This window comes from Tribolium castaneum, chromosome 1 (assembly GCF_031307605.1).
Source record: "Tribolium castaneum strain GA2 chromosome 1, icTriCast1.1, whole genome shotgun sequence".
Classification (NCBI taxonomy): domain Eukaryota; kingdom Metazoa; phylum Arthropoda; class Insecta; order Coleoptera; family Tenebrionidae; genus Tribolium; species Tribolium castaneum.
The window spans coordinates 20,434,384-20,455,483 of record NC_087394.1 but is presented as its reverse complement, the minus strand read 5'-3'; the positions used below and the strand labels follow the sequence as shown (position 1 = coordinate 20,455,483).

Sequence of the window (21,100 nt, the reverse complement as noted above, 5' to 3'; positions counted from 1 at the left end):
GGGGTGTCATTCTTTTTGGTCGTGACTGTACAGAGTGTTGCATTTTGGATGTCCGAATAGGCAATCTCATCCGTTATCGTCTTTTGTTTTCGACTTATAAACAAATTTGACATTTTATAGAAATCTTAAACAAAATTCATATCTTCCTTATTATAAAAGATACACATTTGAAACAAAGACATTATAAAGGCACTTTTTTGCGGAGAATTTAATAATGTTATATAAGAATAACATAAAGTTTTTTAAATAGGAATCATTTTTAAAAATTTAAGAAAAAACAAAACATTTAGCTTTTTCTTTATAGTAGGCCATGAAAATATTTTGGATTGTTAATTAAAACTATGAAAATTGTATTACCCAACAAGTATTTACCCTAATTAATTAAAAAAACAGCATAATTATTAGATCAAATTTTTGCAATTATTAAAAATTATTTGTTTTTAGATTTAAAACGGCAAGCTTACATTGTCACTCTATTTTTTAATTAAACATAAAATGTCGGAAGAAGAAAAATCTTATTAATTGTATGACTGCGTGTCAATAAAATTATATTTTACAAAAAAATGTCAATCCAAACACCGAAATCAAATCTCATTTGCGGTAAAAAAATATATAACATTATCAACGTCATTTCCATTGCACTTCACTAAACCATAAAAAAGTGTCATGACACATCGTTTTCAATTTTCTACTTTTTATGTAATTAAAATCTGCGACGATCGTATTATTTGTTCAATTAAAAATAACTTTAACAGCTTATTTTGATAATTTCACATTTTTTACTTTAATAACCGATCACAAAATTCCTATCTTTTCTCTGAAATAATTTTTCCATGGCCAACTATTTTCAAATATTTTAAATATATTTTTCATCAAAAGTGTATAAAAATACCAAACTGTATTTAAATAAGGTCTTTGAAAATGTCATAGCCAACTATGATTCCTATTTAAAACATACAACTTTATGTTATTACAACCAAACGAATGATTAGAAAAAACACTGATAACATTATTAAATTCTCTGTAAAAAAGTGCCTTTGTTTCAAATTTTTATCTTTTATAAGGCAGATATGAATTTTAAAACATTTTGCTAAAATGTCAATTTTTGTTGAAAATATGGCGGGATATATAAATAGCGGGATGCAATTTTGACCAAAATAATTCTCTCAAAAAACGGACCCAAAAATGTGTCACTCGTTTTTCTCTAAACCTTTTAGTTTCGGAGATCCGGAAATTAACCAACGCAGACGTCAGGCACGTTACATCTAAGTAAATTTCAGAAATATACCACATTTGACTCACCCTATATTTTAAACAGATACCTAGTAATATCAAAACCATTTATTGTAGTCGGTGATCGTAAAAGTGTGTTCCTTGACTCCTTGAGGGACAGTTACAGAAAATCGACCGACTACTAAAAACTAAAAGCGGTGATGCCGTAAAAAATTAAACAACAACTGGAATTTATGGGGTCGGTTAGGTCTGTCTTAGCGGAAAGAATGCCATTTAATAGAAAAGAAAGAAAAAAATAGCAACAACGACGACTGCCACGAATATGGTGCCCAAAGCCCGTGTAGCAACTCAAGTTTTGCTTCAGCTCCTCTGTCACCAGTTGAAACCCACTAAATTCAAAAATTTGTCAAAACAGACTTGCTTGAGAGAAACTGTGAAGAGATTTTCTCCGGAAATGCAAGTTAAAATCTAACATTTACGATACATTCTCATTCTCATGTGGTTCAATTTCGATAATAAACCGTTTGAAACTGGGTTAGATGCTTATTTATTGAATTATTTGAGGCTCACCTTCACAGAGCTTTTCATTAAAAATCAATCGTTGATTGAACAATGCCATGCATGCCATGATTATGTAAAAATTGATGAAAACGTAGATAATTCTGAAAAGGGGACACCTGATGGATGTGGGCTAGGGTCAAGGTGTTGTCTTGGTAACAACCCTAACTTGTTTACATGGCACGGCACGCGGGTAATTGTCTCACTTGTAACACTGCTACGGGGGAAATTCGAGGGTGACAGTGGAAGTTTGTAAAGCGGGTTTAAATAGAAAATGGGCTTATATTATAGTCTAAGTTTAGGTGATGACCGCTAAGGAAGAATTTAAATTGCTTGATTGGTTTGGAATGGTGGGTTATATCACAATGCACTTGTAAATTGTTGTTACACTGCGAAGAATTGCAAATGATCCATTTTGGAACCTCTCAGGAAAACACTTTGTAAGTAGCCAAGAATTTTTGTATTGTTTATTTAGACAAGAAAGTGGTAGCCGCCGGGATGACGCATGTTTTGCATGTTTGTTTTCGCAACTAATCAGTATTCAAAGTGAAAAGAGGCAGAAGAAAATAATTTCTTCAACAACTTCTTAAAAACTTTTAAGTAGTATATATATGATTTTTACGTTTTCATAATCAAACAAATTAGTGAATTGTTTAGTTTAAGCTTTCCTTCTTAAGGAAGCAAAATTTTTGCTTCTTAATAAAATGTTAATTAGGCATTAGTATGCAATGATAATTTTAGAGGGTGGTATTGTAGCAGGGCCGCGCCAGGTCCTTTCGACGCAGGGGTGCATTTTACATTTTGGCCGCCCTTTTTGAAACCTTACATACTAATTTATAATAACTGTATTAGAGCTATTTTTCGCACTTTGAGTCAAAAAACTTAAAAACCGTTGAAGTGAGTCGAAAATGGTGTTATTTGTGCCTTTTTCGACCATTGAAACACTTTCAAACTCTTTTTTTGTTAGGAAAGGCACTAAATTTGTTAAAAATTATGTTATTTTTCCTTATTTTTAGACGTTTTAGCATGGGTTGTTCAGCCAGAAATAATCAGAAACGCAACTATTGTTGGTGTTTTTTTGCTTTCTTAGGAATAGCTTCTTGTCCAACAAAATATTTTGGACGTAAGACAAAACCGAGAAAAAACCACGTCATCAATAGTAAAAATCAGTTTTCTGACGAGTTAAATACAAGACATTGCAAAATTCGTTAAGAAATTTTAAATTTTGAGTATCAAGAATTATTTTAAGTGTGGAAAAATGCAACTTTTCATAATTCAGTTAAGAAAATTTGCTTTTTTTCCATACTCAATAATAAATATTTAAAAGTTACAGAATTCCTCACCGAATTTTACAAAATGTTTTGCTATCTCAAGCGTTTTATCTCGTTTTAGAGAAGCGCAGTTATTTTGCAAAATTTCAATTTCATCAGTCAAAAAATCACAAAAAAACAACCAAGAATTTTTAAAAATAAGCAATTATTTCGAGGTAAAATCTGTAAAATCGCAATTTTTAGAAATGGTAGAATTGAAATGAAAATGGTGTTATTAAAACCTTACTCTTAAACAGGTTTCAAGCTTAAAAACTCAGTTTTCTCGAAAGTTTGAAAAATGACATTACTTCGCGGCTTTTTTAAACGAAAATACAATTTCTTGCAAAATTTCCATACAAATAAACCAAAAATTCGCCTAAATGGGTCGAAAATATTGTTAGTTTTATATTTTAGAGCAGTTATGCAAAAATTTTGGATATTTTACAAAATTTCCTCAAAAAATATCAAAAATTTCGTTGAAATAGATAAAAAATTTAGTATGTTTTTTCGAGCGCTTAAACACGCATTTGGAGTAATAACTCAGGCTTTTTGATAATAAGAAATCAGTAAATTAAGTCAAACATCTTTTTTAACTTTTTAGCACATTTTCGAATTAAAAACAAATAATCACAATGAATTTTTGAGACAATTTTTATGCCGCCCTGTATTGTAGATTAATTTAATTATTAATTATAAATTATACAGGGTGTGTCAAAATTGACGTCCGTCTATGGCAGTTTGATTTAGGGTCTTAATAAGAATCGAAAGTGAAGAGTAAAAAATTTTCCAATTGTCCTTTGTTTTCGAATTATTGATAAAAATGTAAGTAATAAGCTTTAGCTGTCTTTCCAATTATTTGTGCAACATAATTCATTAGTTGATGTTAGCGATATTAAAATTCTTTGAATCACTCTGTCTAGTAAGGAGTATTATTAATTTCTTTCGGTTTTGTATGTTTAAAATAATACAATACCACTGCATTAGTGTATTCGAGATTTTGTCGATATGTTAAAAGCTCGGTTATAGGCTAGATGTTTGTATGATGGCAATGCCACTGCTGAGACTAGGGCATATGCTGAAAAGTTTCCAAATCGCATTATAGCATATTTTGTGACAACAAATTTGGTAAATTCGTTTTCAATAAAATTTAACTTTTAAATTTTAGATTTTCATCAATAACTCGATAACAAAGGACAATCTGCAATTTTACACTCTTAACTTTCGATTTGTTTTAGTCTTTTGAAGCAAATCCTAAAAGCACGGGCGTGAATTTTGGGACACTCTGTATATGTAGACGTAACGAATCAGAACTTGTATTCTATGTTTGTCTTAGGTTTATTCAACTTTTTAATAATTTTCATGTCCAACCGCTATTTATATGACAACACATCCTGTTGGGATTGTACTAATAAATTATGAAAAAATTAGGTCAATTAAAAAAATGAACAATCAGAATCCATCACGTATGACACGGAAACGCGCATTAATAATAAATGTGGGTAGGAGTTTTGATAACGCATGAAAGCAGAATTTTAATATCAGTTAAACAGAAACAAAAAGGATGTTAAACCGCTATCTACATCAACAGTTTATTTTCCAAAGCAGAATGTTTTATTTTATAATTTTCCCAAAAGCTTTCAGATGACATGGGGGCAAAAATAAGCACGGGGGAAAAAATTCAGCCTCGAGAGGTAAGTTACAGTCATTAAGCGTTCACGCCCTGTTACAAAATGTATCGACTGGGACAATTTGTGCGTCACTGAACATTTCTTTTCAGTTCACTGAAAAATTTCAACGTTCAGAATCAGAAGCCAGCGATGATTTTAAAACCAAACAACGGTCTACCACCGATGCGTGCTTCCTGATTTTTCTTTCCCTATTTTTGACTGTTTTGGTAAAAATTTCAGAGTACTTCAAAAAAATCACTCATAAAATTTTTAGCTATGTTTCCTGGGTTATTGCATTTGCAATGGTGATATTTTCCGAATTATTAACGGTTATGATAATTGTGGAAACGTGTGTGGAAGGTACAATGTGATTCATCACGGAGAAATAAGGGATGAAGTCTGTCAAGAATCCTCGACTTGGTCTAAGCCGTATGTGACATTTGTGTTGTAATCAGTTGAGCAATATTTTTTCCAACAGTTACCACATTGTAATACGGAGTAACGATTCATCGGTTATTGAAAGGAAATGTGTCTCAGACTGTAACGATAATGGAGGATAGTAAGTTTAACTTTCATCAATAATTGAATTTAAATGCAGTATTGCTGCACGCAAACTATCAAAAATTAACTTGTGCTACTTACTCCAGACAAAACTATCGATTTCTGTTTTTTAGCCGAAAGTTTTTCAACAGATGTGTTCCTGTTCAAAGTACTAAAGTGGTCAATACGTTTTTTTCAAAAACTGGAATAAAAAATTTCTTTCAAGTATGCCAGCCAAAATTCTAGATTTACTTAATTTCCATCCGTTTTTAGGAAGTTTCAGAGGACTTCCATTTATGTTGGCCTGAATTTCTATACCTTTGTCTTATTGCTTTGGGTACGCAATTGCAGTTGTTTCCATTTTTTTATAGCCCAGTCAAATTAGACAAAAATAAGGCGATCGGTGGAAAAAAATCCTAGAGAGTTGGAATTTTTTTAAAAACTTCCTTACACTTGGGTAGACATATATCAAAAGTCCCCAAGGGTGAGGGGCGAGCTCGAGGAGGGGGAAGGGGCTATAGATGTCTTTTTTGTTTTTTTGCTTATATCTCGGAAACGGTCACCCATATCAATTTTTATCTTTTTACCAAAATTAAAGTTGATAAAATTTCCTACAAAATGGTGCCAGCCTTATTGCTGTAAGCGAACTACTAGCTTTTGAAGTTTGGTGTCTACGTAACACTGTATAACTAAAAATTAGTATATTATAAGCATTTATATAGAAATAATATGTGTAAAGCGTCTCCCAACTAAGTTAAGAGTGGGAAATAAGGGAGAAAAATACTTTCTTCCCTCGGGCTCTTCAGTTGAGGACCACAATTCAACATCTAAAGATGACCCAGAAAATATGATAGAATGAACTGTTGGACTCAATGCATACAGTTTATTATAAGATTTATTTAAAGCATCTATATTAAATCATCTATTTATTGATATTTTACTGAACAAGTAATGAACAAGACTGTAATTCAGTTTTCAATGTTTGAGACGAAGACAAAAATGCAGCATCTAAAGACGACTCTGAAGACTTCTGTAACCCCCATGTCTCCCCCTTTCTCCTCTAATGAAGTATTAGACCCAATAAATTCAGTTTATTGTCTGTTTTTCAAATCACAAGACATTCACTTTTAAATCACATTTTTTAAATGATTATTTCTTTCCAGCCCTATAATCCGCTTATGGTTAGTCCTACAAGAAAAATGCAAATAACCATTTTGTAGAAAATTTTATCAGCTTTAATTTTGGTGAAAAGATAAAAATTGATAGGAGTAACAGTTTTCGAGATGTAAACAAAAAACCAAAAAAAGACTGCTTTAACCCCCTCCCCCTCCTCGAGCTCGCCCCCCAACCTCGGGGACTTTTGATATATGTCTACCCAAGTGTAAAGAAAGCTTTTAAAAAAAACTCCAACTCTCTAGGAATTTTTTCCACCGATTTGTCTAATTTGACTGGGCTATTAAATTCAATTCTTTGTAGCATTCTCTGTTTTGATTCTGTTCTTATTCCGATACGTGGTAGGAATAGTGGTGTGGGTGGTACTAATAGGTGTCGTACTGGCCTGTTGTATTGCCACAATAATTTTATGGTACAACTAAAAATGAAATTGGTCTTTTTGAAATCAAAGTATTTTAGGATTTTGTGGAACCAGTCCAGAAGTAATCGTCCGGAAAAATTGATTTCTGACGTTGATTTTAGAAAAACTGGTACTTATTTAGCATTTGCGATAATTGCCACTGTGGTAACCGTGATTGTAATTCTGGTTATCATTGTGATGCGAAAAAGAATCGAATTGGTCGTCCAGTTATTCAAAGAAGCAGGAAAAGCAGTGGCAGCAGTGCCTCTTCTTCTTCTACAACCCATCCTAGTAACATGTTTGAACATTTGGGGACAACTCCCAAAACTAATGTTTTAGACTTTTCTTTCGCTTGCTGTGGTAATCACTCTTTGGTTTTACTTTTGTTTGTGGATTGAAAGTTCGGGATACCTTACTGAGAAGAAACCTCATGTTTACTATTACGAGAAAGATAAGTGGATGGTAATCACCAGATGGTACAATTTGTTGGCAATGCTGTGGATGTGCCAGTTTGTGATAGGGTGCCAACATATGGTAATAGCTGGTACTGTGTCCGATTGGTACTTTACTAGGTACTTTTGACTTTCTATTTGGTACAATATTATCAGTGCCATTGTAGAAACAAGGATGAACTTGGCACTCCTATTCTCAAAAGTGGGTACAACTTGGTCAGGTACCATCTTGGTTCAGTAGCCTTGGGCTCTTTTCTCATCGCTATAGTTCAGTTTGTCCGAGTGATTTTAAAATGTGCTGAGAAATATCTTCACAGTCACAGAGGCAAATGTGTTGACTATTTATTGAAATGTTGCCATTGTTGTCTATACTGCTTTGAAAAGATTTTGAAATATATGAGTCGAAATGCGTACATTGAAATTGGTAATTCGCTTCAAGTGACAACCATCTTGTAACAGATTTTTTCGTAGCAATGTACGGCTACTCCTTTTGTCAAGCAGGCCGACAAGCGTTTAGACTTCTTGTAGCAAACGTTCTCCGAGTAACAGCAATAAATTCAGTTGGAGATTTCGTTCTCTTTTTAGGAAAAGTTCTTGTAGTTGCTGCAACGGTGTTAATCGGGACAAAAATGCTACAGGTTTGACTTTTTCATATTGATTATGACAATAAAAGAAATGTTTACAGAACAAAGAAGGATTGCAGCATATGTGGGTTCCTTTGACCCTAGCTGGCCTTTTCGCCTATTTTGTTGCTCATTGTTTCATGACAGTCTACGAAGTAAGTTCGGGAAAATAATCCGTCAAAAATTTTCTTTGATTTTCTTGCAGATGGCAATTGATACGATATTTCTGTGTTTTTGTGAAGACTGTGAACAGAATGATGGTATTGCTAAACCCTATTACATGTCGCGAGGCTTAATGGAGTTTGTTGAGAATTCCAAAAAAGTTTTAGAATCGCACGACTGCAGACAAAAAGGGAGTCAAGCGTGGCAAGAAAAAGTTCCATCAATAAGTGATTCGGTTGAAAAGAAAATTTAATTATGTGATTGTAATTTTGAAATGCACAGTTGTATGTGGTTTTATATTTTTCAGTACGCACATATTTGTATGTATCTATTTTAGAAGAAGATATTTGAATATATTTTAAAGACTTTTCTAAACAAATATAGCATTTGAGAGTGCACTTGCTTGCTTTATTTGGAACAACAACGTTATTAACAGAAGTTATTAACGTTTAATTTTTATAACAAGATACACAATTCCTTTTTAACCGACAATAAAAATTGTATTTTTGAAAAACTGCTTCTGCCTAAAATTCTTATCTTCATTATAAAAGGTACACAATTGAAACAAAATCATTAAACCGGTACTTTTGTACGGAGAATTTAATAATGTTGTCAATGATTTTTTTAACCATTTCTTTAGTTTTTTTTAATATAAATAATATTTGACTATACCATTTTCGTATTTTCTAATCTGAACACGAAAAAATACAATTCGATATTTTTATGTACTTTTGATAAAAGTATACAGGGTGTCTCACCTAAAATTTTCGAGCCTGATATCTCAGATATTTGTCAACGGATTGTATGAAATTTAAAATACAGATATTTTAGAAAGTAAAGATTAAAATCCAATTAATGCAACAACTCAAGTTTTAAAAATGTAAGTCTTACATGCCTTTTTAAAATGTTAAATCATTTAAGACATATTAAAAAATTAATCGTCAATAAGAAATGCTGTAAAAAACGGTCGTGGTCAAATTGGTTCCCATTAATCTTTATAAGTATAATTCTGTAAAAGGTGATGGTCGAATTGGTTCCCGGGTGGGGGTCGAATTGGCTCCCGCATGAGCAGGGTCAAAGATATGTTTATATTTTAGATTTAAAGCTGGTAGAAATGTTCAAATTATTATTTTCTTGGCACGATATCCAACAACAAATTTCATTTATTCCTGGTTAACTGGTTATTAAAAAAAAGGAGATTGTTATTTTTTAACCCCAAAGCTCTCTGTAAATTTCGTAAAATGTTCTGCAAATAAACTCATTTTGCACTGACCGTTCTCAGTTTACTAATTTGCGTTTGCCATTGCATTTCCTTTTTCTGGATTACATTGGACGGTAAAGATTGAATTCTCACAGGTAGGGTTCTATGTGATCCGAGAAAAAAGTTTGAGAGAACTTAGATATGTATCAAGTATCAAACAAAAAATGTGGTTCTGGCTCTAGGGTTCTAGTTCTTGTTTAGTTTTACATCATTTGCTCTAAATTATCCCTCAATTTTAAATTCTGTGCACCTTTATACTATTAAAGCATTAAAATGGAGACAAATTACCCAAACTATTTTAGCATTTTTTAACTTAGCGAGGAGATTCGGCTATGGATTTTACCTCAATATTCCGTTTTTGAACTTGTGAATTTATTCATACACTTAAAATGCCATTCCTGTTATCATAATACTTTAATCTGTTTTTGTTCTTAACAAAACCAACTAAAACATTCTAATTTTCATAACAATCCGTTGACAAATAATTAATAATATTAAGCTCGAAAGTCTTATGCATATTCAATGTTTGAAGTTGTTAGGTAGCCATGGAAAAATTATTTTACATATTTATTATAATGTGTGAACAGTGTAGACGGTTTGTGAACCATTACGAAACATAGAAGTGTGAAATTATACATGTAAGTTATGTTAAAAGTTACTACGGTGCACCACCATAATAGGAGTATATAACATTTCTCTGTGGATTTCGTGCAGATAATCACATTTGGATCCAAGCTCAGTGATTTAGTTTTGTTTCGTCGTCTGTTCGTATATAAGATAAGGTTTTCTTTCAATTATTGTAGTCGAACTTTTGAAAATAATTCAGAGATGGCATTCTGAATGAAGAACAAATTGATTTTTCCACCTTTATCCTTTATTGATGTACTTTATTCGTGTACATAGAAAGCTTTCGGCATTACTTTAACCGCCAGGTAGGCATCAGTAATATAAAAGCATATTAGGGCTCATTATTCGTCTGTTCTTGCTTTGACTGTGCTTAAACGCCTTACAATAACACCACCAAAAAATAAGTGGTTCAAGTATTTGGTGTTATATATTAATATATTAAATATTAATAATAAGTAATATTTGGTAAAATATATATAAAAAAAGATTTTTTGAAACAAAACGTGTTCAAGATGTGAATGTGGAAATAAATTAAATGAAAAACGGTTTATTTTTATTTTTATTAATGAGAATAATCTTTACCAAACGAAGCTTTTTATATATGTTTGGTTGTTGTGCTCTAGTCTTAATTAAGTCAGGCAGAACTAGGCCCCTCCTTCAGCGTGAATCCTGTAGCAAAAGCTCTGACCCCATTATCTAAATCATTATCCACCACTCCCTAACTCATGTCTGGAAACCTCTCATGCGAGCAGCTTTTTCAACTGTTATTTATTATTCCGAATTCGCTCGCGATGTGACCTTCGTCTATCTAAATATGCCAGCCTCAAATTTCAAAGAGTAGTGGTACTAGCTAGCGTCTGTTGCGTAACTTGCAGTGCTTTGGTCTGTTTTTAATAAATTGATTATTGTGCTTTTCAACACCTGACATTGAATCAACTCAATACGTATGAGCTTGCATAATTTGGTGAGCTTCTTAATGTTTTTTTCGAAAAAAAAATCAAACAGTTTTGTTATATTTTTAGGTAGAGTAAAATGGGCAACTCTAGCAGCATTACGAAGCCAGAAGAGGTCAGTATGTGAACTAATCACCAAACTGTGATAATTAAAACAATTCGTGAAGTCTTGTAATTTGTTACGAATTTTTTGTTGTGGATTACGCAGTGGCGCTTTTAAAGACCTTGACTTGCTTGATCCCATGTCATATTATGACCGTGCAGCATTGAATTAATACATAGTTACGTATTTTTATTAGAGTACAGTTAAATTATTACTTGATGAGCGTTTACTTAATTAACAACAATTTAAAACTGCTACCAAAATATATTATTAAGTCGCGCCATTCCTATTATAAACACGATACGAAAATAGCTTGTAAATAAAAACATCAAATTTATTTTCGTGGTGGAATTATCTAACCAGCTTCTATTTTAGTCGCAAAACATACAATATGTATTTTATGGGATAAATTGAAAAAGACAAGAATCATTCTAAAACTTAATTTATACTTTCTTCCAGCTCGTTAGGTTCCGAAAGTTGAATACATCTTTCGACGATGTCGACATACCAGCTCGTCCTGAAAACAGGACACTCACTGATAAAAAAGGTTTTGTAATTTTTGGCATATGCATCCTCCTTTTGGTAAGTAGTTGATAACCATTCTATTCGATTTGTTGACCACAAATCATCTTAGCTTCCTTTTGTCATTTATGCATTAACAAAATCAGACCTTCGGCATCTCGATTCCGGTTATGACGACTGCGGCAACTTTTGTGGATACCAAAACGAAAAAATTGAAGGAATCTCTTGCTCTGGAAAGGATTATACCGCACAACCGTAAGTGATTCAAGTGGTTGTATCGATGTCGTAGGCTAATTGTAAAATTAGGCGTATTATAAAGCAGTGCCGAATGTAGGTAATAATTGACTATAGGCGAGTTTTCAGTTTGACGCCCTTAAGCATAATTTTCTTAATACTAGATTGCTACTATTATAGTATCTGTTACTCTGTTAGAATATTTCTTAGAGAGATATAAAAACCAAAAAATTATAGACTATGAAATCCTGAAAAAAAGGAAATGGTCCCGGTCTTAATTAATTAAAGGCATACTTAAAATTATTTAAACAATAGGTACACATTTAATTTACAATTTGAGATTTAGTCTATGTGTATATAGTTGAATATAAAGACATAAATAATAAAAAAAAATAAGATTATATGTAACAATTCAATAATAATAATGTAGGAATCCGCAAAATTTAATACAAATATTGAAATTTTTAAACAAACCTTCCTTACTTTCACTTGGCAAACTTATTTATTTTTTTTCATGATAATTTTAATTTAACTTTTGTTTATAATGCTTAAACCTGACAGACGATCTTATTTTAATTTTTAATCATCAGTTTTATTAATTTCGAAAAAAAATTTTTCGCAAGACTTCGCCCCACAGAGTTTATATATTTATTTATATTATTTATATTTTATTTTTATTATTATTATGCACTTGTTACTATTACAGAAACAAAAATAAAACTCACCTCTATAGTGTTTAATAAGAATTATCTTCCTGGGTTCATCCGGTTTGCACCGCTAGCTCGCTCTAATTGTCTGCTTTCAGGAATTTTTTTGGAAAACGGCCCTGACGGTTTTTTATTTAGTCTCTTTGACATTTTTGAGCCAATTGTTCTAGTTCATTGGAAACTCAAATTTAACACAGTAAAAACTCAGTCACACGAGTCAAAAGGCCGAAAACCATTTTGCCGATGAAATGCAAACTGAACTAATTCCTGTAGTATACCAGTAGCTTAACCAGCAAAGACTATTTAATCTCTTATTGAAGAATTATCAGAACTAAAAATAATTAACAAATAAACAAAGTATAAAGGTATATCTTTACAAAATGAGTTTTCCAAAACAAACGCTTCTGCAAAATCATTGTTTGTAAAGTTGCACAAATTTTTGTTTAATTGGAATTTGGAAAACAAAATTATACCTACTTTGGCGCCCCTTGAGGCTGCGCCCCTAGACAAGGGCCTACTTTGCCTATACCTAGTTTCGGCACTGCTGTTATAAAGAGTCTGGTCATATTGTAAACGACTTGGCAAATTGTAAATGAATGAATAAATGTCGGTTTTTTATAATGCGACTGAAAATTTTAGGCGTATTATTATAAAACGCCTAACCAGTTTTCGTTTTATTGTAAAATACCTATGGTTTTTTTTACAATACGACTGAATTGAACCTAAATTATTTAGGCGTATTATAATGCGCAAGTCAGTACTATTGAAATTTATGCTTTGAACATTAAATTTATATGTATTATAAATTATTGCTTTAAAATGCTGGAAGACACAGAAAGCAATACCTTTATTACATTAAATGGTTGTATTATAAAGAAATACAAAAAAAAATTCGCTGACAACTAATAAGTATAGAAAAAAAAATGGGTAGTATTAAAACGATCAGTAATAAATTTGATTTTAATCAGTAAAATGAAATAAATGATCAGTGTTTAATTTATTTTTGCATAGTAAAAAATGTAAATGACAAGTAAACCACGCACAGTATTTTATTAAAATTTGCCCAGTAAAAAAATCGTATATGCACAGTATCTAGTTTCAGTTTGCAGTTTAAATAATAAACGCTCAGCAGCGAACTAAAAGGTAACATACCCCTCGAACGATTAAACTCGAAAACGTAAAACCCGAAAAGTGGAATTCTACACTCTCTAGTTTTGAGATCCTATTATTTACTGTGCAGTTATTTTTACTGTGCATTTATTATTTGAGCAGTCTAAAAGCAAAACTCACTCTTTGCCAAAAAAAATTGAAAAATGGCTTACTCGCATTTTCATATTTACAATTGGAACAGAAATTTGATGATTCTAAATTTTTTTACAAAATTCATTTTTTATGAGAATAAAACTATGTAAAAGTTTCGAGTTTAGCGCAAAATTCACTGTTTGGTTTGACACTTCAGGTGCAAAACTAATTCTTTACTTTTGGAACCAATTAAAACTGTAACATAGCATCATGTGACTTTTTGAATTTTCTTACATCAGTTATTGCTGAATTCAAAATTCAAATGAAAGTTTGTTTCAACATATTCCCTATCTACTACTTAATAGTTTTTTAATTGTTTTAATTAATTTCGGTTAGTTTTAATTAAGTAAGTATTTAAATTATTACAATTATTCACATGAATCAGATGCAGAACTCACTCTTTTTGTATATCTAAATTCCTATTTTGTCCGTGAACTATGATTTGTACAGGATTAGGCATTATTTGGCATTTAAGTTTTACAGTTATAACAAAGCCACATAATAAAAAATGCCTTTCAAATGCTATTATAACTTTAAAAAATAGTTTTTGGCAAATATCTCAAAACTCTCAAAACTCGTTGTCAAAGAGTGAATTTTGCATTTAGACGGCTCATTTTCACTGTGCAATTATTATTTTTACTGTGCATTTATTATTTTTACAGATCAAAATACTTGTCGTTTCAATAAAATACTGTGCATTTAATTTGTACCAAAAAAAAAACCTTAAAATCAAAATTGTACAGGGTGAATTGATAGTTGTTAAAATAGGTATTTCAGAGGGTGATAGCAGTGATAGTAGAACTCAAAATAAGTGAAAATAACAACTTGCTTTATCAGAATGTTTACAGTTCTTGAAATATAAAAGGATTTATGTCGACAAATAAATTTAAATTCGGGGTGCATTTTTACTATTTTTTTTATTAAACTACCTAACTACAATAAATGGTAAAATTTTATAAAATGTTTGATAGTTTTTTCCATTCATTTACAAAACGACTGAATGTCATCAGTAATTTTCAAAGTGGGCACCATTAAAAACTATTTTACATTAAGATGAAAACTTGATAGGCATTTTATAGTACGCCTAAAAATTTTAGTCGCATTGTAAAAACCCTGCATTTATTCATTAATTTTTAATTTGCCCAGGCATTTAGAATATGACTAGGCTTTTTATAATACGCCTGATTTTACTGTTAGCTTACGACATCGATACTATTGGATTTGTTTCCAGATTTTCAGATAATTTGAAATGTGTGACGCAATGCCCCAAAGATAGGTAAAATTTCCAATTTTTGTTTTAGTTCCAACGTTAATTTTTAAAACTAGTTTAGCAGGTGTTTGCGTCGACGAAGAGGCACAACTTGATGACATCGTTGAGGTAATCATTACTACTTCTTATTAAAATAATATTCTTATATTTTAGGATAGTGATTTCACTGAGACAGGCTCAATTGTATGGAGATTTATTGTTTCTATTTTGATCACAATAAGTTAGGAAATAATACCCAACTAGAATTTTAATCGAAATAAAATTTGTAGGTTTGAGTATTGTAGTACTAGTGCTTCTGAGGTTCATTCCCGCCATTGTAGTATGGAGCTGTTTAGTTCTTACTGTTTTAATGCTGATTGCTATAACGTTCATACTCTGGTTGGTAAAATGATTTAGTAAAGAACATTTTTCACAGACAATTCTAGGTTTAGTGTTGCTCGAGCCAAAGACGTAAATAAAGGCGATTTCGAAGAGTTTTCTAGAAATGGAGTGAAGTTTGACGTGCTAACACCTTTAACCGCATTAGCATCAATATGGACAATAATTGCCTTGGTTCTTATTATAATTATCGCAGTCGTATTTAAGAAAATTAAATTGGTAATACTACTGTTCAAAGAAGCAACTAAGGCTCTTGCTGCAATGCCCATGTTAATGTTAATACCAGTAACAGTAAGTTAACGGCAAAAATAAAACTGTTGTTTTTTATCATGTATTTTTAAAGGTGACCATCATCCAGTTCATCGTAATTGTTCTTTTCATTGTCACAACTATTTACATACTTGCTGCCCGACAACTTGTGCGACTAGAAAACGGGCTTTACTACTACGAAGTAAATGGAGTAATAATATTTGCTTTTGTGTTCAATCTCGTCATGCTTAACTATGTAGCACGATTTTTTGCTGGAATTAATTACATGGTAATATCTGGAAGTGTCTCGTCTTGGTTTTTCACTAGGTAAGAAAGTAACAAGTGTTCAATAATTGTTCTGGTCGTGGTTTGCTGTGGTTTTCTTTTTCTAGCATGAACGTAGGTTGCGTGATAAGCTCATATGGTTTGCTGTCAACTGTTTAAATGTTGTCTTATTTTTGCATTTAGGAGTTTTTGATAAAAATCACATTGAAAATCATGATAATTGTATGCAGACGTTCAAGAATTAATTTAGCTCAGTTGAAAGTGCGAATTTTTGGCCTGACATTGACAGCTGACATCTGTCATTGTTTTGTAATGTTAACCGAGACATACTTTTTTGTGACAATTGCCACACATAGGCGATCTGACCGGAACAATTATTGAACACTTGTTAGTACTTCGGAAACGGGAGTCACAAATAATATTCTAGGAACAAGGAGTATTTAGGTTCTCCAATTTTGACAAGTGTTTCCAACACTTTTAAATACCACCTTGGCACTGTAGCGTTTGGGTCTTTTCTTATGCTCTTGTTTGGTTTTGTTAAAATGATTATTAAACCTTTGTGCAGAAATGCTTGCTGTAGATGCATATGTATGATGTGCTGTACGTATGTTGATATTCTCTTCCAATTTCTTTCGGAAAATGCTTATATAGAAACGGGTATAAGATCATACATCAAGATTACGAAATTCATAACAAAATATTCCAGGCATCCATGGACAGTCTTATCTTAGATCGGCAAAAAGGGCCACTAAGTTGTTATTGAAAAATGCAAAAAGTGTAATTGCGATTAACTGTGTGGGGGATTTTGTTCTGGGAATAATTGTGTTTCTGTTAGCTATTGTAACGTCGGTCATTTCCAGTACACTGTTTGCAGTAAGTAGATGTGTTTATTTGACTAACAAGTTTAACTATACGTTTAATAGAGTTCTGGACCCATATACGTTTATGGCCCGATTTGTTTTATCATAAATTTGATCATCGTTGTCATTACCTTTGGAGTATTTCAGGTAAGACTTAGCGAGTTTAAAAAAAATAAGTACCTACATCAGAATACTTTCAGATTATAATAGATACTCTCTTTATTTGCTTCTGTGAAGACTCGGTTATTAATGATGGAATCTCAAGACCGTTTTACATGACAAGAGGCCTTATGGAATTTGTTGAACACTCGAAGAAGTTGTATGGTGAAAAGTACTAATTATATAAAGTGTTAAATGTTTCTACGCTTCACCATATATATATTATCTTTATAACAATTTTGTATTTGCAAATGTGCCCAAACAAGCAGTTTACATATTTATAAAGTATATTCTTCAATATTTGAAACTATGTATTAAAGTTCTTGTTCATATTTTAAGAATTAATTTAGATATTAGATAATCAGACGTTTGTACAACTTTAATGTAGGTATATTGTGCTTACAATAATTTGAAAGTCTATATTTACATAAGGTTTAGTCTGAAATAAATATTTTTTTATTTAACGGTTGTAATACCTGCCCAAGTGCCTACCAGCCAGGGCCGGATTATAGTTGTAGGAGCCTCTAGGCAAATCTGACTCGATGCCTCCCTTCTACACCTTTTTACTAATCTTTAATTTTAAATTATTTATTATTTTTTGTATTACGTAGTTTTTTTACACAAGGTAAACACATATATAGAACAGTAAATAACTTAATAAAATTAAAGAAAAAATCAGAAATAACATAAAAAAACAGAACACTTAAGTCTCCCTAGCTACTCTAAAATCAAATTTTACGACATTTCATACAAGAATATTTATTAATAACATAAACTAATTATTAACTGAGAAAAACTTCTTTCACACAAAATTAAATAAGTTTAAAACGTCCTTTTAAGTTTTTAACGGTTTTTATTGTAATTGATAAATTTTGGTAAAGAACTGAAACTAGAGGGGCAGATTGAAGTTCTGGAACCCCTTATATTTTTCTGTGCGCATTCTAAATTTTTTAAGATAAATGTAAAACTTTCAAGCAAATTATACGTTATTAAAAGAATAAGTTGGTATACCATTTTGTTCCTATACGTCTTCCAACATAAGAAGCTTCTTAACTTTACCACTATTGATTGTTTATAGGTACAGTACCTACAATGTGAGTCTGTGAGTAGGTATGTTTTACAGTATCCTAAAAACTAATAATTACACAGTTCTCTATGCATGCAAATTGTTTCAGAATTTTTCTACATTTTCTTCTAATTAAACTAACTAAATGGTAAAAGATTATATTTTATGTAATTCTAAAAAGAAGCGATGCTTAAATGTTGGTTTATGAAGAAAGTATGGTAGCGCTCAGCTCCATTTGCGTGTGCGTCATCTGACATTTCTGTCGCTACGTTTACATAGCAGGCTCATAGCGGTGACAAACTATCAAATATTTTTTGAGGTTACGAAGTGTTTAAATTATGAGTTGTTACAAAAAATACAAATTCACAAAACAAGAACTAATAAACGCAGAATCAAAAACTTAATGAAACGCAAATCACAAAACACAATAAACGAACGGAAAATACTTGCGATTAACACCGATAACACTTTCGACAACCACGCGACGACGTCTATAACTTACTGTCAATGTCAGGTTGACAAATTCGTGACCCTTGACGGTGTTGTCGAAGTGCACATGTAAATTAATGTTCAATGATACCACTCTTAGATAGCCCTTAGCTGTTTAAATTTGCATTGTTTTTGATAATTTTTTATAGCTTTGTGTTGGTAATGAAAAAATGAAATTGATGACGCACACGCAAATCGAGCTGACCGCCACTATATGTTAAAAAAGTGTCGCTAACCCCAACATTTAATTAATTAAACAAAAACAAAAAAATGAAAAAGCGTAATTTTAAGACTGGCAACGATTTTCTTGAGAAGTTTTTGCTCAATGCACTATCTAAATAAGCATCGGTTTAGAATGACAGCAGGAATTACAAAATTCCAGTTCGTGAATATTAATATTTTTAATCATGTAATTAATTTTAATTGTGAGGAATCATAAAAAAATTCAAAGAAAGTCACATGCATAGAGAAAATTTTTAAGTAGGTATTTAATAGCATTGATTTCTGTGTGATTACTAATTTTTGAAATATAATAAAAAATATTTTTAGAGGACTCACCTTGTATCTTATATAGAATTTTGAAACCAATTTCACTGTTTTCTCAGTCCAACTAGCTCACAAGCTCTTTATTATCCAAATTTCGATTTAGTGTTGATTTTAAATATGTTTCTATTAATTTGAACTGAAAAACAATCGTAGACGATCGATACACAACAGAATTTAATTCGTCATGTTTCGTTTAAGACTTATAGTATACCTACTTTCCTTCAAAAATTAATTTCAAGTGATTTCATATCAAGAAAATAAACAAAGCTTCTTTAGGGTATTTCTACATATCTGTTATAATTATATAAATACGTATCAGTAACTTGATATTTTATTTATATCAAACACGTTGAAATCATTGACAATGATTTTTACAATGGCAAACGTATTTTTAAATTTTACAATTTGCAAAATGTAAGACACCTCAACTTTTGAAGATTTTTCGTTTTATTTAAAGTTTTATTTTACATATTTTAAGTTAATATTTTTTTCAACTTGTGTTTGCTGGCGCCCCTAGGCTGCAGCCTAGGTAGCCTAATGAGTAATCCGGCCCTGCTACTGGCATTCCTCCAACTTATCCAATACTAATACTTCGGAGTTGAATAACATTCTTGAAAGTAACAATTTCCTGAGTTTTTTCCTCAATTTCCACACACGTTAATATTAGGTAAAGTTTAAAATACAAGACCGTAAACACCCTGTATTAGGATTCTTGTTCTTAAAAGCATGTAGAACGGAAAACGGTCTTATTGGTGTCTCGTGGATTCCCCAGATGCTGGACATTACCGTTACAGTGCCGACCGTCATAAACTATAAAACTGTATAAAAATTTGAGTTTTTCAGATAGCTGTTCTGTGACTAAAAAAATTTTGGCTATTCATCATTTGAAGGATTTTTTATCTGTCAGTATCTAGAACCGAAAGTTAAGCTAAATCGATTTCGTAGTTATCTGTAAATACTCTGTAAAGTGAATCATATCATCATATATCTATCTACCTCATGCGCATATTCTCACTCCAAAAATTATATAATGTGATAAGTTAACTTTGGGAAAGTGCTTCTCATTCTATAAACATCTTCTTTTCATGAATAAATTGATATGCGCGATAACTATAAAAAAAGGATTCATCAAAGATGTGATCATATTAATACATATTCAAGTGTAAACTCAAGGAAATAATAAATATCAGCCCCATCGGTTCGATTTGAGGGCTTCGACTGGTCGAAAGTCCTTGACTGTACGTAAATCACCATAGGCCTTTTAAAACCTGAGATAGTTCGCCAACTGGCAATTATTATATATACTTATAATAAGTAAATTTTTTCTTTAAATAAAGTGGACACAGTGGCGCACGGACGTTTTTTAATTTTTTCAAAATTTTAGCTAGCATGCTTATTTATGTGGGAGGTTCGAATCTCAGTTCCCGCATTAATTTTTAATTCCCGCATTAACTTTCATAAGTTTTACTTAATCCAATCGTTTTGCCATTCTCTAGTTACCCTTAAATTTTTGCTAAACGATTCCCTAACACACTGTATTTTATTATTCATTATATGCGGTAGGTATTGGCTACAATAATATCACGAGTAGTAGGTATTACCTGTTAATATTCTAATCATGAATTCTAATATTTAGCAAGTAAAACTATGTTCAAAATATTTTTCCATTTAAAAGAATTAAGGGTTACTGATGATTTCTGATTATAGTGATTACTACTGATTATTGATTAGATAACATTGGTAGATAATAACTCATTTTGTAGCGGGAAAAGTTTAAATAGCAGTAAAGTTGTGGTCGGCTTCGAACATCTTTTGGAGCCTATTAAACCCTTAAAGATATTCCCTGTGATGATTATCAACCTTGGACTTAAGATATGGTCTTAATAAGAGACTTACTAAGAAGATGTCTAGAAATGCTGTTTCTATGTATAAAAAATAACCGTATAAAAACTTCTTAGAGAAATATCTCTC

The 21,100-nt window shown here is 31.5% G+C and overlaps 2 protein-coding genes across 4 annotated transcripts; both read left to right on the top strand.

The window, feature by feature from the left end:
• Positions 1-1,991: 1,991 nt before the first annotated feature.
• LOC103314546 (choline transporter-like protein 1) lies at positions 1,992-8,516 on the top strand. Of its 2 annotated transcripts, XM_015984882.2 has the most exons (15): positions 1,992-2,043; positions 2,094-2,231; positions 4,736-4,792; positions 4,879-4,995; positions 5,043-5,197; positions 5,247-5,327; positions 5,443-5,533; positions 5,582-5,645; positions 6,785-6,893; positions 6,941-7,172; positions 7,221-7,453; positions 7,501-7,757; positions 7,805-7,971; positions 8,019-8,111; positions 8,162-8,516. In XM_015984882.2, the coding sequence occupies exons 3-15, from the start codon at positions 4,748-4,750 to the stop codon at positions 8,369-8,371; spliced, it is 1,854 nt and encodes a 617-aa protein (XP_015840368.1). In that variant the 5' UTR covers positions 1,992-2,043; positions 2,094-2,231; positions 4,736-4,747; the 3' UTR covers positions 8,372-8,516. The 2 variants fall into 2 exon arrangements, with proteins under 2 accessions (XP_015840368.1, XP_015840367.1); XM_015984881.2 differs by having other exon boundaries at positions 2,016-2,231.
• A 1,721-nt stretch (positions 8,517-10,237) lies between these two features.
• On the top strand, positions 10,238-17,492 carry LOC103314556 (choline transporter-like protein 1). 2 transcript variants are annotated; one of them, XM_015984884.2, is made up of 14 exons: positions 10,238-10,311; positions 11,029-11,074; positions 11,522-11,644; positions 11,697-11,839; positions 15,059-15,103; positions 15,154-15,205; positions 15,251-15,317; positions 15,367-15,475; positions 15,523-15,766; positions 15,819-16,051; positions 16,437-16,666; positions 16,716-16,882; positions 16,933-17,016; positions 17,070-17,492. In XM_015984884.2, the coding sequence occupies exons 2-14, from the start codon at positions 11,039-11,041 to the stop codon at positions 17,205-17,207; spliced, it is 1,671 nt and encodes a 556-aa protein (XP_015840370.1). In that variant the 5' UTR covers positions 10,238-10,311; positions 11,029-11,038; the 3' UTR covers positions 17,208-17,492. The 2 variants fall into 2 exon arrangements, with proteins under 2 accessions (XP_015840370.1, XP_008199157.1); XM_008200935.3 differs by lacking the exon at positions 10,238-10,311 and adding an exon at positions 10,616-10,970.
• Positions 17,493-21,100: the final 3,608 nt, after the last annotated feature.